This window comes from Phoenix dactylifera, chromosome 18 (genome assembly GCF_051530095.1).
Source record: "Phoenix dactylifera cultivar Ajwa chromosome 18, Ajwa_hap1_PhDact_Kaust_v1.1, whole genome shotgun sequence".
Taxonomy (NCBI): Eukaryota; Viridiplantae; Streptophyta; class Magnoliopsida; order Arecales; family Arecaceae; genus Phoenix; species Phoenix dactylifera.
Window position 1 is genome coordinate 7,653,460 of NC_143207.1, and position 19,188 is coordinate 7,672,647.

Genomic DNA, 19,188 nt, shown 5'->3' on the forward strand with positions numbered 1-19,188 from the left:
TCACCCTATACTGACCCGGAACCGTACTGAACTAGTAGCCGACCGGTACAGGTCCATTACCGGTTCGGCCAGTACCGGTCGGCTAATCTTGGGTACACTTTTGTGATTTTAGGTCTTCTTTGGCCTTTTGCTCAGAACCTGTATTAGTAAAAAGATGGACCTTTTTAGTGAAATCACCAATCGAGTTGGATGCTGTGCAGAGAAATGGCCAACCCCTTGCAAGTTAAGCATAGGATTTCAGCCCTATATCTGGGACTCACTTGACCTTGTTTCTATCCTTGAAGTACGTGATAGCTTGTTGCTGTCTGTTGTTGAAGCTGTTGATGATTTTGAGGGGCTCATCGCTATTGCTGATTGCTCTGATTAAAAGAGATTTGAGGTAGAATTCTTTGGATAGATCTCTTCTTTAGATCATCCTCTATCTGGTACGCAACTTGCACTGCATCCTCCATCACATAGAGTTGGCAGCTAACCCAGCTTAAACTTGGGAGTTTAGACCTTGATGGTCCATCTAAATTATCACGCTCTCATTCCAAGGGGACTCAGATTGTGCTGCCAGACTATAGAACATTGATATGTATTCTACTGTGAAGCTGCCTGTGCTAATCAGGTAAATTCAAGATAAACTCTGTAATTTGGTGGAACAAAATACCTTGTCAGACTATCTTCATGTCCTTCCAAGTTTGAACAGTGGTATAGTTGTTTTGTTGGTATTTAGTTCCCCTTATCTGTATTGTCTCTGTCAATTTCACTTATGCAAACAGGAGTCAATGCTCTTTTGCAAGCCAGTACTACTTGAAGTAGCTTTTAAGAGCATGGTCTCGATCATGTCCAACATGAAAATCAGCCATCTTGAGTTTTACTCCATAATCCACTTTAGCGACTCTGATCTGATCACTGGAGCAGGGTTTCAGGAGGGGCTGCTTGAACATTAACATGTGAAAGTTGTGGAATAGAAGAGGATCCTATTTCAATATCTTTCAGCTCTAAGATTTTGATTTTGATTTTGATTTGTTGGACTAATGCTACTAGGATTTGTTTTATCACATCCAAGGAAGATTTAACAGAAGTCATGTCTTGCTGAAGATCAATAACATGTTGCTTAGTACCCTCACAGTCTTGGGTGAAGTCTTCAAGCCTATTGTTTAAATCAGAATTTGAAACCATGCTGGGAAAAAGAGAGAAGAGGTCAAAGAATTAAGTAAAAAGAAGGTGAAAAGGAGCAGGAAGTTTGTCTCTGATAGCAAACTGTTGTAAGACAAATTAGGAGATGGCCTGTTTATGCTTAGGGGCCAAAAGGGTGAGACAAATTAGGGAATAGGTAATCGGTTGCCTTGCTATTTCTAGGTCCTTCCTAGGATATGATATTTTTTGGGGTTAGGAAAAGTTTCTTAGGGTTTTTAGATCCTTGCTAGGGTTTAGGGAATACAGTTTGATGTTAGAAAGAGGAACCTTAGGGTTTTAAGGTTAAAATTGTAGGTTCCATATGGACACAGGATCAAACTTCAGACTACTTTACAGATTTCTGCAGAATGAAGAAGGAATTGATGAAGAAAGAAGAGAGAAAACAAAGGAATTATGTAAGGAAGAGAGTGAAAAAAGATGGTAGAGAGAAAGAGGGGGATGGAAACAAGGGAGAAAACACTTTTCTCTTTCTCATTCACTAACATGACTCATACCATGCAAGACACGACTATCTTTTACTATTCTGTTACAAATATACAGAGACCACTTGACTTGGGGAATAAGTAACCAATAAAATAAATAAGTTGGCTGCCTAGTAACTAGACTCTAAGTTACCTAAGGACCAAGTAACCAAATATATTAAAAAAAACATATGACTTAGGATCAAAGACAAACTTATTTTATAATCAAATGTAGACCATTAATAACTCAAGGGCTGTGATTGATTCTATAAGAACTTCACATGGTAGGATAAGGGCCTAAAATGCCCTTCCCTGTTCTTGATTAAGCAATCAAAGCCCTCTATAATTTTAGGCCCTCTACCATATCACTGGGTCAGCAGGGAATGGAAAATTCCAATTTCTTATCAGCATAAGAAACTATTTAGTTACCCGGGTGCATCAATTGGAGATGGCATACTCAAGGATACTAAAGTTGGGATTTCATTTAATAAAGATACCAATGTGGGCTGGTGGCAATTCACATATCAAATAAATAGGAAGCACATCAGTGTTCTTTTAAGATGGAAGCATGAATGAATGTTTGAGCTAGTGAGTCCATGCAGTTTTTAAGGCCTCACATGCATATGCATGTGCAGCCATGCTAGCCTTTTTCAATTTTCAAATGTAAATTTATAATTTGTATTGATTTTATCATCCTTTAATGGATACGTTATTTATAGTTTAATTTTGTTTCTGCATTTTCCCCTTTCAGGTGCACTTTGTTGAGATGGATCCTTGGGTTGTTTCTGAAGTGTTGCAACCCAATATAGAATGGACTGGATTCCTTGATGTTTCAGTGATACATACAATCCGTGTAGAAAGTTTCCTAGAGCAAGCTGAACACTCCCTAGGTATTCATCTAACTGCACGTGTTCTTATTTGAGAGTCTATATTGAATTTATGATTTGAATTAATTTTTGTTGTACCACCCCGAACCACCCAGTTCGAGGCATATCAACCTGTACTGAGTTTGAACTAGCATGAAAACATTATCTGGACTAATACATGCCTTGAAACGGCCGTACCAATCCAAATTGAGCCAAACTATACCACACCCCTAGGTACCACCCAAAATTGGCGTGTATCATACCGTACCAACCTATAATGCTCAATTTCAAATAATATCATGGTAAAACATCAAAAAATGGGGTTAGGAGCTGTCTCAGTAACGGGTGTACCTGTATCGTACCAAACCGGTCAAGTACCTGGTACCAAGGCTTGCTGTATTGGTTGGTACTGTATTGTACTGGGCATGTCGTACCGTATCAACATTCGGTACGCCTCATCGTCTCGTATCGTACTGCATACCAATATTGTAATAGAATGGTACCGATACGGGGTCCGATACCGAGACATGAAACCTTGTATGGTATTAAGATTGTGGACTTTGATCTAAAGTATTCAAGACAACATTGCATGCATTGTTAAAGGTTGGCTTGCCCATAGGAGCAAGATATGTCTTAAATGTGCAATTGTTGTAGATACATTCAGATGATCTGCAACGATGTGCTTCTTTATTGTTGTAGACTGTCTAATGCTTTATTCAGAACCAACAATTTAACAAATGAGATGCTTCTTTTTTGAGCTTGAAGGTTTTTGATGTTGTCAACAAGTTAATCAACATTTATGGATCGGCATTTGGTTCAAGTGTTAGAGAAATCAGTTTTGAGTATGCAATTCGTTATAATTGTAATATGCTTGCTTATAAAAAATAAGAAAATAATGACACTTCAGACTTTCTCATCTTCTAGCAATTTGCTAGCAATGACACAATGTCAGTTGACCTTTGGTTTGATAATATTAAAGCATGGAAATCAACACAAGGCATTCTCATGAATGCTATATGAGAAACCAAGGCTTGTAAAATCTATTTGCTTCCACCACCTGCTTTTTGCTCTGCATCTTTTCATAAGCAGGGCAAAGGAGGCCCCAGGGCTATAATTCTTAATAGAGAGGCATAAAACTTCAGATTTAATTCTATGTGCTATCCTCTCCACCCATTTTTATCTAAAGCTACCATACAAGTTTAGTAAATATTATTCCTTTACCGACTAGCCATGATACCAAACTTGACTCAGTGGCTCGCTGTACCGGGCCGACATGACATGGTAAAACATGAAATGGGAATGGGTATGAGATCCATGCTTAACATAGAAGCTTGTTCTTTAGACATGCCCTATGTGAATTGTTATGGAAAATGGATTAGGAAGCCACAAGGAGAGGGAGAGAGATTGATTGGAGGTTGTGGTGTTGTTCCTAGGTGGAGGCTGGTTCCGTGTTGAGCTCTGACAAGCAGAAGAGGCTCGTGTATTGAAAAAGCAGATAGCAGGCATGTTGCAGTCAGAGGGTTTTATAGTAGATCGTCGGTGCCATAATGGGAAATATGTACCCAAAGCTGGCTGATGAAATATATCCATATTTTTCTTACTATCAAAAATCAATACTTTACATCATCTTCATGCCAAACAATGGAAAAAATTCAGGAAAAAATAGGAAACATTATCCACCTAATATCATAATACTATGTCAAAACCCTAAAATGTAAAGGTCCATTATCTAATGAGAAAAATCATCATCCACCAAATGTAGTAACATCACTCATAAGTCCACAATCACAAAATATCAACAAAAGAAGAAAGATGTCTGCAATCATATAACATAATGCACCTCCTCTTTTTCCTCTTCTCTCCCTCATTTTGTTCATGTAGGCCATGAAATAACTAGAGCAGCCCATGATTTAACCAGCCTGTTGGATTAATTAATTGCAGGACCAGTCCATTGGAAAATGGCCAGTCCACCAGGGAATAATCACCCGCTTTGAACCCATAGCACAGAAGCTGCTATAGCGGGTCTTCGCTGAATATATCAGCAACTTCATACCCAAGCACCATATGGCACCATAATGATACTTGGTGTTTTTGGGCCAAAACTGCTATAGTGGCTAGTGGCCAATTCTTAAATCAGTGGATGAGGTACCATGGCAAGAGGAGGTCAACAATATACAAGGATTGTTGTGAACAGAGGAGAGCAGATGTAGAGTGGCTGATGGAGAAGGCTGGATGGGCCTTTTTGTGAGATGGGGAAAGAATCTATGGCTAGGCTTTTTATCTTGCCCTTGGTAGTGCATTTGATTCCCTTGAAGAGGAACACTTGATGGGTAAATTGCGTTTCGATCAATCAAGGTTGTTTGAGAAAATTGACTTCCAGTCTGTTCTTGCTAATATTTAATGATCAAGCAAAAAAAACAAAACTTCAAGTCCCTGCTGTAGCTACTTTTTAGTGATTAGGGTTTGTTGATCCTTGGCATGTGTGTAAAATATGTATTCACCATACAAGTGTGTGTAAAACAATGTACAAGTGCATGCAAAATTGATGAGGACTAATAGTTGTAGGAAATATGATTGGGCTCTAATTCTCCAATGAAGTGTCTAACTGTACACAAATTTGTGATCCTTTCTAAGTTCCATATCCTAAAATTTGTGGGTTATATGGATTTAACTCCTAGACACGGACACAAATGCATGCAACATAGTTCACTAGGAACTTGTACACTCTTTCCTTACACTTTCCCAATAAAAAGAGAAACCAATGACTTTCCTAAAATAGTAACGTTTCGAAATATAGGAAACCCACATAAAAAGATACAAAAATCATTTTTCTTAAGAAGGAAAGGGAGGGATACCCGCTTACATGATAATTACTCAGGTTTAGATTTTTGAGATGCACCACCTAGAACCTCTGGTTGTTGAGCAGAGTGGTCTGACCACGAGGGCAAACCCCCTATTGACAAAAGTTACCAAAATTTTTGGAAATCACAATTCTAACAAGTCTAAGACTTTCCAGTCCAACCTAGCCCTAAAGTAGGACCTTTGGGTTATATTTCTACTTATAATAGGGCTAAAAATCCCTCTTGAAAAATAACCCTAAAATTGATACGAAGATTGTAAGAAAATAAGAAATAGACTTCAATAAAAGACTTGTAAGCATCCCAAATTAATTCAAAATAAAACTGAACAATAAGATAACTAAACCCGCCTTAGACATAAGCTACATAACTCTACTTTTTAAAAGCCATCAGATGACTATCTGGGTCCGCTAACTTAAGCTTTCTCTAAGCCAACAAAGACCATGTGGTCTCTCTCTGTTCATTATACTTTTTGTGTGAATTGTGTATGATAATCTTCATGCTAGAATTTTAGGCATAAAACCAAATTTATTCCTTAAGCTTGTTATAATTTTTTGTAGGTTTTGTTTTGTCACCCTTTCTCATAAGTTCATATACTATTTAATGTGTTTAATTCAAGATAAATAGAACAATTTTGTACACATCATTTATTCTTACAATTGGGTACCATGGTACCTCTCAATTTTTGCCAATATCGAAAGCTTTCACTAATTTTCAGAAAAAACCCAAAACCTTTTGGTTAAAGTGTTTATTTCAAGGTCTGTTGTGCCGGTACCGAGCACCATATTAGTTTTCCGGCGGAAGCCGACGCCCGGGTAGGAGGCGGAGGCCGTAGTTGGGTCCATGTTTTATTTGAAACATGGGTCCAACGGCTAAAATATTTTGTGATTTTTAAGCAAAGTCGGCAAATTATTTTCCGACTTCACTTACATATCACAAAATTTTAAAAAAAATTATTTTAAAAAAATTAAGTGAAATCGGCAATGGGCTTGCCGACTTCAACTTAAAATATGCAAAACTAAAAGGGGCCCCCTTCGGGCTCTTGTTTCGATCGAAACAGGAGACCAGAGGTGGAGCTCCGCCTTCGCTCTCCTCGGTCTCCGCCTCCGTGTGGAGGTGCCCCGACCTCTCTTTTTTTCTCTCCTCCCTTTCTCTCCCCCTCTTTCTCTCTTTTCCTCTTTTTCCTTCTCCTCCCCCTCCAGTGACGGCGTTGTTTGGTTGCCGGAACTATCTCCGTAAGCCGTCGGTACGGCTCAGGAATGCCTCATGGAAAAGCCCACGGGTAATAAGGTTCCTATTGATCCATCATTCACAGCTATCTATTGCTTCCTGGAGGAACTAGGCAGTTCGGGATGGTTCCGCCGACCATGCTTTATTCCAATACATGTTTTCAAAGAATGAAAGTATCATCGGAAATTCCAACAGAAACCCACACATTTTGTAATTTGAATAATATTTTTTCTATGCATAATTCTGCATATATGCTTTTAATTTTGTAAATTCCACTTGATTTGCTAAGTAAAGCTTACAAAATTTTCTATAAAGTCATGATGTCAATGCTTATAAGCTTTTATCTTGCAAACTTGGCCAATTAAACAAATGTGGTATCAGATTTTTTGATTACCCCGTAGGGACCTTCTAGAATTTCTTGCCCTTCTTCCATTGAAAGAATAGCCACAAAACAGAAATATAGGTGTAATAGTACAACCTTGGAGAGAGTGATAATCCACCCATTATTGACAACTTTCTTAAGGAAGTTGGAAATCATTATAAATAGGTAGATTGTCTTGCGGGATAGGAGCATTGGGGCTGGAAATCATTATAAATTTGTAAATGTTCTCTTTCCTTCTCTTTTCTTTGTATTTCTTTAGAAATTAAAGGGGAATTTTGTGTTTAGTTAAAGGCATCATGGAGTTTTTGTCAAATGAGGATTAAATGTTGTTTGATTGTTGGATTCATGCATTACATCTTGAATCCGAGATCAAAGTCAATGATTTTTGGTGTTATGTTGAACCCTGGTATCTACACCAAAATTTTGTAATATGTAAATATGAAAGTAAGCTCAAGAACAGGAGGCTGTATCTTAGTAGCCATATTTATGCGTACCCGTTGATACAAACTGTTGGGAATTGTGTTCCAAAGCCAATTTTTTGAAATTGGAGTTTGTATATGTTTTATTAAAATGAATAAAATTTATTTTGGCATTTTTTCATTTATCACAAGTGTTTCATCTTCAATTTGAACTTGATAAAGTCCTTAGGACTAATTTAGTGGATAAAGGAGGTTTTTATCATTTAGTCCTTAAACCAGTTCGCGACCAAATGATGAGCTATCAATTGGATGATAGCTATGTCAAGTATAGGTCATTGTGTGCCATTTGGTTGGTTGTCCTCTTAACCAAAGAGTGTGGAGACACTGTATGGCATACAGGTAAGATATAGGAGTACATCATCACTGAACAGTGACTCACTTGCGGAGCACTCCACTGTCGGAAGTTAGCTTGCAAAGCGTATGGGCATAAGTACCCCTTAGATCTGAGATTATCACAGTGACTTGCAAGCAACTCACTGTACTTAGGTACTAGAACAACCTGAATTTTTAATTCAGGGATCGGAAGGATGCTGGGTGCAGTCAAGTACTCGCGAAGTCTGTGTATGAGTCAAGAAGGGATTGACCGCTCCAGATTATAGGAGTTGATGTCTCGCTGTGTTTCAATTCAGTAAAACCTTGGCCAGGGAAAACCAAGTGATAGGTCACTTGATTTGATTATTTGAAATACACTATGGATGATCGGATCCAGAGGTCGACAGTCCACTCTGAGGTCATCTTGAGCATCGATGGTCATAGGGATGAATTATGCAGTAACCATACGTCTAGGTTCTTGAATGTTGCTTTGCATATTCGACCTATCCGGACGTCAGGTATCATTGTTAGATGGTCACATCGATTAGTGCATGGACTAGTCCATGTACTACCGGCTTAGTGTTTGAACCTATCGGAGTCAAGCACATTAGTCAAGCTAAGTAGGAAGGTCTTGACCCAATTTAATTAAGAATTAAAATTGTGGGTCATTTGAAATTTGGTCCTGTCTATGTTCAGCTAGCATTGAACATGAGGTACATGCTAAATTTAATGGATGAACAACTAATTAAGTCTGTATTCAGGGTCGATCAAGTTTCAATTAATGTAATTTAACATGATCAGGACTCATTGTTGAGATTGGGTTTGATTGAATCTAAATTAGTGTAATTGGGCTCAATCACAATTTAATTGAGATTTAATTTCGTATTTGTTTTGATCTAAGTCGGACTTAGATCGAGCCGAGATTGGACCCAATTGAACCTCCTATGAGTCGGACTCATGTGGAATTTTTTCGGGTCAAAAATCATTCAATTGGGCCATCAATTTGGTTTAGAACCAAGTGAATTAATTAGGCTAACCTATTTAATTGAACCGGCTGATCCAATCCAACTTTTAATAACCTGTGGACCCATGGACCTGTGGACCAAAGCTCACATGGACCCTTAACTCTCTTTTCTCATGGACCCTTAAGGTTTCTTGTGAGCCGCGATGGAGAAAAGCTTGGGAGGAGAAAACAGAGCTTTCTTCCTCCCGGCTTCGTCTCCATACCACGTCACCATCCGAACTCCGTTCGACTTGCCGTCTGTACCGGAATGTCCAGTTTTTGAACCGGCTACATTCTGGTTCAATTTGATTTTTGAAATCCGGCTGTTATCGGATGGATTTACTGTTTTTCCCCACGTTTGTTTTTGAAACGAACGTTATGAATTCATAACATATGGATTTGTAAAGGCAGTCAATTACTCCGATTAAATCCTCTCAGCATTGGCCTATAAGTAGGCCACCGTTTTCTCTCAATTTACAGATGAATTGTGAGTGAATCAGAGAGAAAGACTAGAGAGGATTAGTGAAGATTAAAGTCTCTGTCTGTGTATAAAACTCACGAAACAGAGAGACTTAAACGGGAGTTCTGTAGGAGAAGAAGAGAGAAGTGGTTTTTCTTTCTCAATCCTCTCTCCGGTGGTAAGCATCCAGTTCCGGCGACGTGTCTTCTTCTTCCTTTCCTCTGTGATCGGCGTACGAGCTCTCAGGCGTACAGTGAAGATACGGGAGAGAAGGAAGAAGGAAAAGAAAGAAAAGTGTTTTCTTCTAGGGTTCTTTTGCAAAAACTGGTTTTGCAAAATATAGACACCATCCTACCTTCCTACAAAGTTTGGCGTGCCTGCGAAGTAGAGGGCCTGCAGATCTAGGCCTCGCGAAGCAACGTTCAAAGATCTAGATCCACCCTACCTCGACCAACTTCCGCTGCGGGATCGAGGTATGTTTTACATAAAAGTTATGTTTAATATTTATAACTGTTATAAATAAAATTTTAAAACTGATTTTCATGCCTGGCGTCCGATTTTATCGGACAACTCTGAAAATTTTTCCTACAACTGGTATCAGAGCCAGGTTGGCCGATGAATTTGGCCTATAATATTTAGAATTATGCATGATTTAATTTTTAGATTTAGATTAGATCTAGATTCAATCATAAAATATCAACCTTGTGCTGAATCATAAGGTTGTCCTGCAATAAGGTTAACCCCTTATAGTGAAAAGGTTGTCCTAGCACAAGATTGAGATTAATTTGTATCATAAAATAAATAGTTTATTTTTGTGAAAATTATGCATAATTGATGTTAATAAAATTTCAGTTTTAAATTTATTATGACCACAAAATTTAAATATAAATTGTTTATATTTGGAATAAATTGACACCCTGAATTCATGATCATAATACGTTTAATTAAGAATTAAACATTGAATTTAAAATTGAAAATTTGAAATTCAAATTTAAGATTTAAAATTCAAAATTTGATCATGGGTTTTGGGCATGGGTTAGCACAATCAGATTAGTTGACTATGTTAGACCTAATCTTGAAAGTTGAAATCAAATTGAAATGGACTAACTTAAGAAATATGATTTAATCTAATCAATAGTTGAACTAGACTAAATCAAGGTTTCTAAAATGATCAATCTCAATAGTTGTAGTTTATCATATTTAAACATTTCAATTGGATCTGATTGTGGCTCAGTGGTCGAGCCCGTGTTCCCAAGGATAACCTAAATCAACTTGGTAAACCAATTGGTGTCTAAGGTAAGTCAGCATTTGATCATGGTTTTTAATTGGGGCTACCTCTTACCTGGCCAACATAGTTGGTGTTTAGGAAAGAGGTTAATGGCGGAACCCTCCCATGATCTCTCTTACCTAGCCAATTTAGTCGATCTAGTTTTGATTACGGTACCTTGAGACTTGGCACTCACCCATGCTATTAAGGAAAATCAATGTGACTGATTTAGGTGTCTAATAGATCAAAAGAGCTAGTCTTCTGTATGACTTGGTGAAGTCAGTGGGAGGATTTAGAATTATCGGTCTGTGTCACATCTCAATTAAAATCCTCTAAATTATTAGGTCTTTAAAATGATAAAGTTATATAGACAACTAGATCATAGCCTCCCATTAGGGTAAATGATAATGGGTCCAGTATCACAGTTGAACATGCAGGACGCTTCCGTCTGATGTTCCTCTGTATATTGGAATTATTTTTCATTATATGATAGTTTTTTGAGCTATATAATTGTGATTAGGTTGGCCGAGCCTTCCTCGGGCCTAATCATACATTAGGTAGTGTCATTGAGCTAGTTCATTAATGGTTGGACCTAACCAGAATTTTCAGTGGAGCCCTCCGCCTACTGATTACCACCTGAGGCAAAATTGAATACTAGAAATTATTTAGAGAAATAATTGGTAATTATCTACCCTTACGTGCACATGGGTTGGCTGAGCCTTCCTCGGGCCCGTATGCAATCTACGTGGATTCTAGTACCCCTAAGGAATTAAAGTAATTCCTCGAATTAAAGGTAGAGGCTATTAATTCGACTAAAATAGTGGGAGAAAACTTTAGACTAAAGCCCAAGTCTTTAGGATTAAAATAAATCATATACTAATTAGTTGGGTTTTCCTTTATTTTTCAGATATGGCTAATTCATTGTCCCTCCGAACACTATTAGACAATAATAAGCTTAATGGACCCAACTTCGATAGCTGGTATCGAAAGATGAAAATTGTATTAGAGCACGAGTGGATCCTGTATGTGATATTGGATCCTGCACCTGAAGAACCTGCAGCTAATGCACCACGTGCAATCAGAGATGCTTATCAGAAGTGGTTCAACGATCACACTACAGTGCGCTGCATCATAAGGGCATCGATGAATGATGAGTTTAGTCAAAAATTCGAGGAAGCGCAACCAGTGGAAATCCTTCAAATGTTGAAGGAGTCCTTCGGCACTCTTGACGATGTCGAACGATATAAGACCTCCTGCGCTATATTTAATGCCTGCATGAGGGAAGGAACATCGGTTACCGATCATGTATTGTACATGATCGAACAAATCGATCGTCTGAGTAAACTTGGCTTTCCTTTGCACGAGCAATTGGGCAAGGATGCCATTTTGAACTCACTTCCCAAGTCCTACCTGACCTTCCTTAGTCATTATAGAATGACCAAGCCTGAAGTATCCTATCATGGTTTGCTAGGTTTACTGCAGACCTATGAGAAGGATCACTAACTCCAAAAGGAGTCGGTGAATGTAGTAGGTGGGACTTTTGCAGGACGTTCTTCCTTTAAGAAAGGAAAGAAGAAGAAGACGCAGAAAACTCGTGTTGGGGTCTCTAAGCCCAGTCAGACTAAGAAGCAGAAAGTCGACAAGAGCAAGGCAAAGTGCTTCTTCTGTAAGAAGCAGGGTCATTGGAAGCGGAATTGTCCGGCTTACATAGCGTCCCTTGATCCAAACAGGCCTAAGAAGAAAAAACAGCAAATAGTTGCTGCACAAGGTAATTATATGATAACACCTTGTAATTTTTCTGTTTATGATTCTACCACTTGGGTATTGGATACCGGAAGTCCAATTAATATTTGCAATTCGTTGCAGGGACTTCAAGTTAGTAGAAGATTCAAGAATGGCGAAAGATTTCTGAACGTTGGAGATGAAAGATTAGTTCCAGTTCTAGCTTTAGGAGTCATTGAGCTTGTTTTTGAATCTAGAGTAGTTATATTAGATGATTGTCATTATTGTCCAGCTTTTTTGATGAATGTCATCTCTGTAGGCATTTTGGCAAAAAATGATTATTGTTTATCAATAAAAGAAAATTTTTGTGATATCATTTTGAATGGCATTAAAATTTTTCATGGACAATTGAAACATGACATTTATACTTTATCACTGCCTGTGAATGTAATGTACACTTCTAATAAACGCCCTAAGTTAGATGATGTCAATGAAGCCTATTTATGGCATTGCCGGCTAGGTCACATAAATAAAAACAGGATAAACAGGTTAGCCCAACAGGGCATTTTAGAAATCAATGATTGTGAATCATTGCCAACCTGTGAATCCCGTCTTCTTGGTAAGATGACCAAGTCATCTTTTTCTGGAAAGGGTGAACGAGCCAGCGATGTTCTCGGCCTCATACATACTGATGTATGTGGATTTATGAACATAAGTGCCAGAGGTGGTTATGCCTACTTCATAACCTTCACAGATGACCTATCCAGGTATGGGTATGTCTATCTGATGAAGCATAAGTTGGAATCATTTGAAATGTTCAAATGATTTTGTAATGAAGAAGAAAAATAGACTGGAAAGAGTATTAAGATCCTTCAGTCAAACCGAGGAGGAGAATATCTTTTCGATGATTTTTTGATTTATCTAGAGGAGAATGGGATTCTCTCTCAATGGACCCCTCCAGGAACACCTCAGCACAATGGTGTGTCCGAAAAGAGGAATTGAACTCTGTTAAACATGGTTCGATCCATAATGGGGTTTACTAGTCTGCCTCTATCTTTTTGGGGTTATGCTTTAGAGTCTGCATGTATAATACTAAATAAGGTTCCAAGTAAGTCCGTTGAGAAACTCCATATGAGATATGGACTGGACGTAAGCCGACACTTTCTTACCTTAGGGTTTGGGGATGTCCGGCTTATGTTAAACGTTCTCAAACTGACAAACTTGGTCCTAGGTTTGATAAGTGTTATTTTGTAGGGTACCCCAAGGAAACTAGGGGTTATTACTTCCACCTTCCTAATGAACAAAAGATTTTCGTAGGACTAAAGGCAACCTTTTTGGAAAGGAAAGTCCTGAGTGAAGGAATTGTTGCCTCTAAGGTTTAACTTAGTGAAGTTCAGCAGGTAGGAGAATTAACACAATCTACTGAACCCACTGAACCGGATTTGATTAGATCAAATCAGGAGCCCAATGTACAGGCACCATTAAGGCGATCTGGTAGAGTACTGCGTCAAGTGGACAGATACTACAGTTTTTTGGTCCATGACGCAGATCCTATTAAGCTCAATGAGAACAATGAGGATCCGATCACCTATATGGATGCTATGCAGAGGTCTGACTCTGAGTTATGGCTTAACGCCATGAGATCCGAAATGGAATCCGTGGAAATCAATAGTGTATGGACACATCCATCCGAAGGGATAAAACCCATAGGGTGCAAATGGGTTTTCAAAAGAAAGAGAGGCGCAGATGGAAAGGTGGAGATCTATAAAGCCCGTCTGGTTGCCAAACGGTATCGTCAACGTTATGGTATCGACTATGACGAGACTTTTTTTCCTGTGGCAATGCTAAAATCTATTCGGATCATGCTTGCTATAGCAACATATATGGATTATGAAATCTGGCAAATGGATGTGAAAACAGCTTTTCTAAATGGAGAGCTGGAAGAAGAGGTGTATATGATACAACCTGAGGGTTTCACTTCCACAGACGAGTCCAAGGTATGCAAGCTACAAAAGTTCATTTATGGACTTAAGCAAGCTTCTCGAAGTTGGAACATACGTTTCGATAAAACTATCGGAGCATATGATTTCGTTAAGAATGAAGAAAAACCTTGTGTCTACAAGTGGGCTAACGGTTCAGTAATCACATTTCTTGTCTTGTATGTAGATGACATTCTCCTAATTGGGAATGACATCCCTGCATTACAAAATGTGAAACTCTGGCTATCATCATAGTTCTCCATGAAGAATCTGGAAGAAGCATCCTACATCCTAGGGATGAAGATCTATAGAGATAGATCTAAGAGGTTACTAGGATTGTCCAAATCCACGTACATCGATACTATGTTGAAGCGGTTCAACATGGAGAATTCCAAGAAGAGCTATCTTCCGATAGGCCAAGGAATCTCTCTCTAAGAAAGATTGTCCGACAACTTTCGAAGAGAGGGAGCGTATGAGTAGAATCCCATATGCTTATGCAGTGGGATCTATTATGTACGCCATGACATGTACGAGACCGGATGTTGCTTACTCATTAGCAGTAGCGAGTAGGTATCAGTCTGATCCGGATGAGAACCATTGGAAGGTGGTGAAAACCATCCTTAAGTATTTGAGAAATACTAAGGACCAATGGTTAATTTATGGAGAATCTGACTTAAAACTTGTGGAGTTTGCAGACTCTAGTTTGCAGTCAGACCATGATGACAGTAAGAGTATGTCAGGATTTGTGTTTACCCTGAATGGAGGAGCAGTCTGCTGGAAAAGTTTCAAGCAGCATTCAGTAGCCGATTCTGTATGCGAAGCAGAGTATGTTGCTGCATCAGATGCCGCAAAGGAAGCTGTTTGGATCAAGAAGTTCGTAAATCAACTTGGTGTTGTTCCCTCAATCAATGATCCAGTTCTTTTGTATTGTGACAACATTGGAGCCATTGCATAAGCGAAGGAGCCAAAGTCTCACCACAGAACCAAGCACATTCTGCGTCGCTATCACCTTGTACGAGAGATCGTGGAACGAGGTGACGTCAATCTTCAGAAGATCGATGGAAGGGAAAACCTAGCTGACCCATTCACTAAAGCCTTTTTTGTAAAGGAGTTCGATTATCACAAATCGAAAATGGGTATTAGATACTATGCAAATTGGCTTTAGTTCAAGTAGGAGTTGTTGGAAATTGTGTCCCAAAGCCAATTTTTTGAAATTGGAGTTTGTATATGTTTTATTAAAATGAATAAAATTTATTCTGGCATTTTTTTCATTTATCACAAGTGTTTCATCTTCAATTTGAACTCCTGCGTATTGTGATAAAGTTCTTAGGACTAATTTAGTGGATAAAGGAGGTTTTTATCATTTAGTCCTTAAACCAGTTCGTGACCAAATGATGAGCTATCAATTGGACGATAGCTATGTCAAGTATAGGTCGTTGTGTGCCATTTAGTTGGTTGTCCTCTTAACCAAGGAGTGTGGAGACACTGTATGGCATACAGGTGAGATATAGGAGTACATCATCACTGAATAGTGACTCACCTGTGGAGCACTCCACTGTCGGAAGTTAGCTTGCAAAGCGTATGGGCATAAATACCCCTTAGACCTGAGACTATCACAGTGACTTGCAAGCAACTCACTGTACTTAGGCACTAGACGACCTGAATTTTTAATTCAGTGATCGGAAGGATGCTGGGTGCAGTCAAGTACTCGTGAAGTCTATGTATGAGTCAAGAAGGGATTGACCACTCCAGATTATAGGAGTTGATGTCTCGCTGTGTTTCAATTCAGTAAAACCTTGGTCAGGAAAAACCAAGTGATAGGTCACTTGATTTGATTATTTGAAATACACTATGGATGACTGGACCTAGAGGTCGACAGTCCACTCTGAGGTCATCTTGAGCATCGATGGTCATAGGGATGAATTATGCAGTAACCATACATTTAGGTTCTTTAATGTTGCTTTGCATATTCGACCTATTCGGACGTCAGGTATCATTGCTAGATGGTCACCTCGATTAGTGCATGGACTAGTCCATGTACTACCGGCTTAGTGTTCGAACCTATCGGAGTCACGCACATTAGTCAAGCTAAGTAGGAAGGTCTTGACGCAATTTAATTAAGAATTAAAATTGTGGGTCATTTGAAATTTGGTTATGTCTATGTTCAGCTAGCACTGAACATGAGGTACATGCTAAATTTCATGGATGAACAACTAATTAAGTCTGTATTCAGGGTCGATCAAGTTTCAATTAATGTAATTTAACATGATCAGGACTCAATTATTGAGATTGGGTTTGATCGGGTCTCAATTAGTGTAATTGGGCTCGATCACGATTTAATTGGGATTTAATTTCGTATTTGTTTTGATCTAAGTCGGACTTGGATCGAGCCGAGATTGGACCCAATTGAACCTCCCATGAGTCGGACTCATGTGGAATTTTTTCGGATAAAAAATCATTCAATTGGGCCATCAATTTGGTTTAGAACCAAGTGAATCAATTAGGCTAATCCATTTAATTGAACCGGCTGACCCAATCCAACTTCTAATAACCTGTGGACCCATGGACCCGTGGACCAAAGCTCACATGGACCCTTAACTCTCTTTTTCCATGAACCCTTAAGGTTTCTTGTGAGCCGCGATGGAGAAAAGCCTGGGAGGAGAAAACAGAGCTTTCTTCCTCCCGGCTTCGTCTCCACACCACGTCACCATCCGAACTCCGTTCGACTTGCCGTCTGGACCGGAATGTCCAGTTTTTGAACCAGCTACATTCTGGTTCAATTTGATTTTTGAAATCCGGCTGTTATCGGATGGATTTACTATTTTTCCCCACGTTTGTTTTTGAAACGAACATTATGAATTCATAACGTATGGATTCGTAAAGGCAGTCAATTACTCCGATTAAATCCTCTCAGCATTGGCCTATAAGTAGGCCACCGTTTTCTCTCGATTTACAGATGAATTGTGAGTGAATCAGAGAGAAAAACTAGAGAGGATTAGTGACGATTGAAGTCTCTGTCTGTATATAAAACTCACGTAACAGAGAGGTTTAAATGGGAGTTCTGTAGGAGAAGAAGAAGAGAGAAAAAGTGATTTTTCTCTCTCAATCCTCTCTCCGGTGGTAAACATCCAGATCTGGCGACGTGTCCTCTTCTTCCTTTCCTCTGTGATCGGCGTCCGAGCTCTCGGGCGTACAGTGAAGATACGGGAGAGAACGAAGAAGAAGAAGGAAAAGAAAGAAAAGTGTTTTTTTCTAGGGTCCTTTTGCAAAAACTGGTTTTGCAAAATACAGACACCATCCTATCTTCCTACGAAGTTTGGCGTGCATGCGAAGTAGAGGGCCTGCAGATCTAGGCCTCGCGAAGCAACGTTCAAAGATCTAGATCCGCCCTACCTCGACCAACTTCCGCTGCGGGATCGAGGTATGTTTTACATAAAAGTTATGTTTAATATTTATAACTGTTATAAATAAAATTTTAAAACTGATTTTCATGCCTGGCGTCCGATTTTATCGGACAACTCAGGAAATTTTTCCTACACAAACTTCATTGACATGTATTTTGATATGACGTGTAGATTACCCACTTCCTAGTAGGTACTCATGCCTTGGTATTTCGAACTTGATGTTGGTGTCTGGTAGACTCTCACAAGTTTATATGATTAACATCCGTTAGGTTGAGGGAGGTCATTGATCGATTTCTTCTATTTACTATGGTGGTGTATTTGGCTTAGTCACAGTAATCTTCCACTTGGGGTGCAGCACCCGATTTAGAATCTCTCGAAAACTCATCCCAGCACCTGCTTCCATTTTAAAAATAATTCAAAGACCTTCTTCCCTACGCCTACACTCTAATTTGCTCCGATACCTACTTCTGGCGACGGGTGTTTGGGCATGGTCAATCATGCAGTGTTGTAGGTTATGAGTTGGTTGGACTACAAAAGACTGAGCTAATGAAATTCATAACACAACAGGTTTCCAAAGATTTTTGCTGTAATTTATGGTCCATAGATTGATTATCATCAATGTAGATTTATATGCATATTGGATTTGGCCTTTATCTCTTTTTTGATTGGTCTATCTCGATGTGCTGATATCTCCTGATCTGTGGAAATTGTCACCTTTTACATTTTGGTGTTCTAAAGAGGCATTTTGTATCAGTCATGAAGCTGGCTATGATACATCTTGCTAGGCTTCTCTTAGCACTTGGTCAATGTTAATTTTATGATATATATTAAACATGACAATTAGAACACATCCCATGTCTCTTACCAAGTCAACTTCAACACATCCAGTAGAATTTGGGGGGCTATGTTTTACATTTTTGAGGATATGTGGTTGAATTTCTTGTATAATTAGTGTATGAGCTTTCTTCATATTGAAGAGGAGTGAGGACAGAAATTTCACAGAATCAAGTTGATGAGTTGGTATAGTAAAATTCAATCTCATTTGATTCTTAAATTGGCGGAGAGATGAGTGCATGTAGAAATCTTGTAGTGGCAATATGTGCTGATTGTCTTTGACAAAGGAGAGCAGTAAACTTCATGTTCGAATGGCTAAATGAAGGAGATTGTGACAAAATATTTTCTTTGAGATGCAAATCAATTGTTAGTCTTACTATTACAAAATGTTAAGTTACAGAGGTGGAAACCGCATGTCATGATTCTTGGAAGAGGCATATTTGAGGTTGGACTCGTCCATGTCTTGAGTCAAGTTTCTTGAATGCATGTAGAGGACTTAGGCGTGCATGCACTCTGTGCCTTTTATGCAAGGACTGAAGTACCCATCATTACCTAATGTATGCATCAAAGTTTGCCGTACCAGTCGGTATTGTACCGTACTAGGCATGATCTATCGTACCGCCCCGTATCGCCCGGTATGGGGCATACCATACTGTACTGGTAAGACGAAACTTAACTTCAAGTTAGTACAAGCCTTGTACCGTCCTGTACTGAGATGTACCGAGATAAAAATTGAGAAAAATGGC

General features: G+C 38.9%; 1 protein-coding gene across 4 annotated transcripts in view; it reads left to right on the plus strand.

Moving 5' to 3' along the window:
- The window catches only part of LOC103695553 (methyltransferase), a 61,884-nt gene that overhangs the window by 30,325 nt on the left and 12,371 nt on the right, over positions 1 to 19,188 (plus strand). For all 4 annotated transcript variants that reach the window (XM_039116610.2, XM_039116612.2, XM_039116608.3 and 1 more), the window contains exon 6: positions 2,398 to 2,536. In XM_039116610.2, coding sequence (XP_038972538.2) covers positions 2,398 to 2,536 — 139 coding nt within the window. The remainder of the gene's footprint in view (positions 1 to 2,397; positions 2,537 to 19,188) is intronic.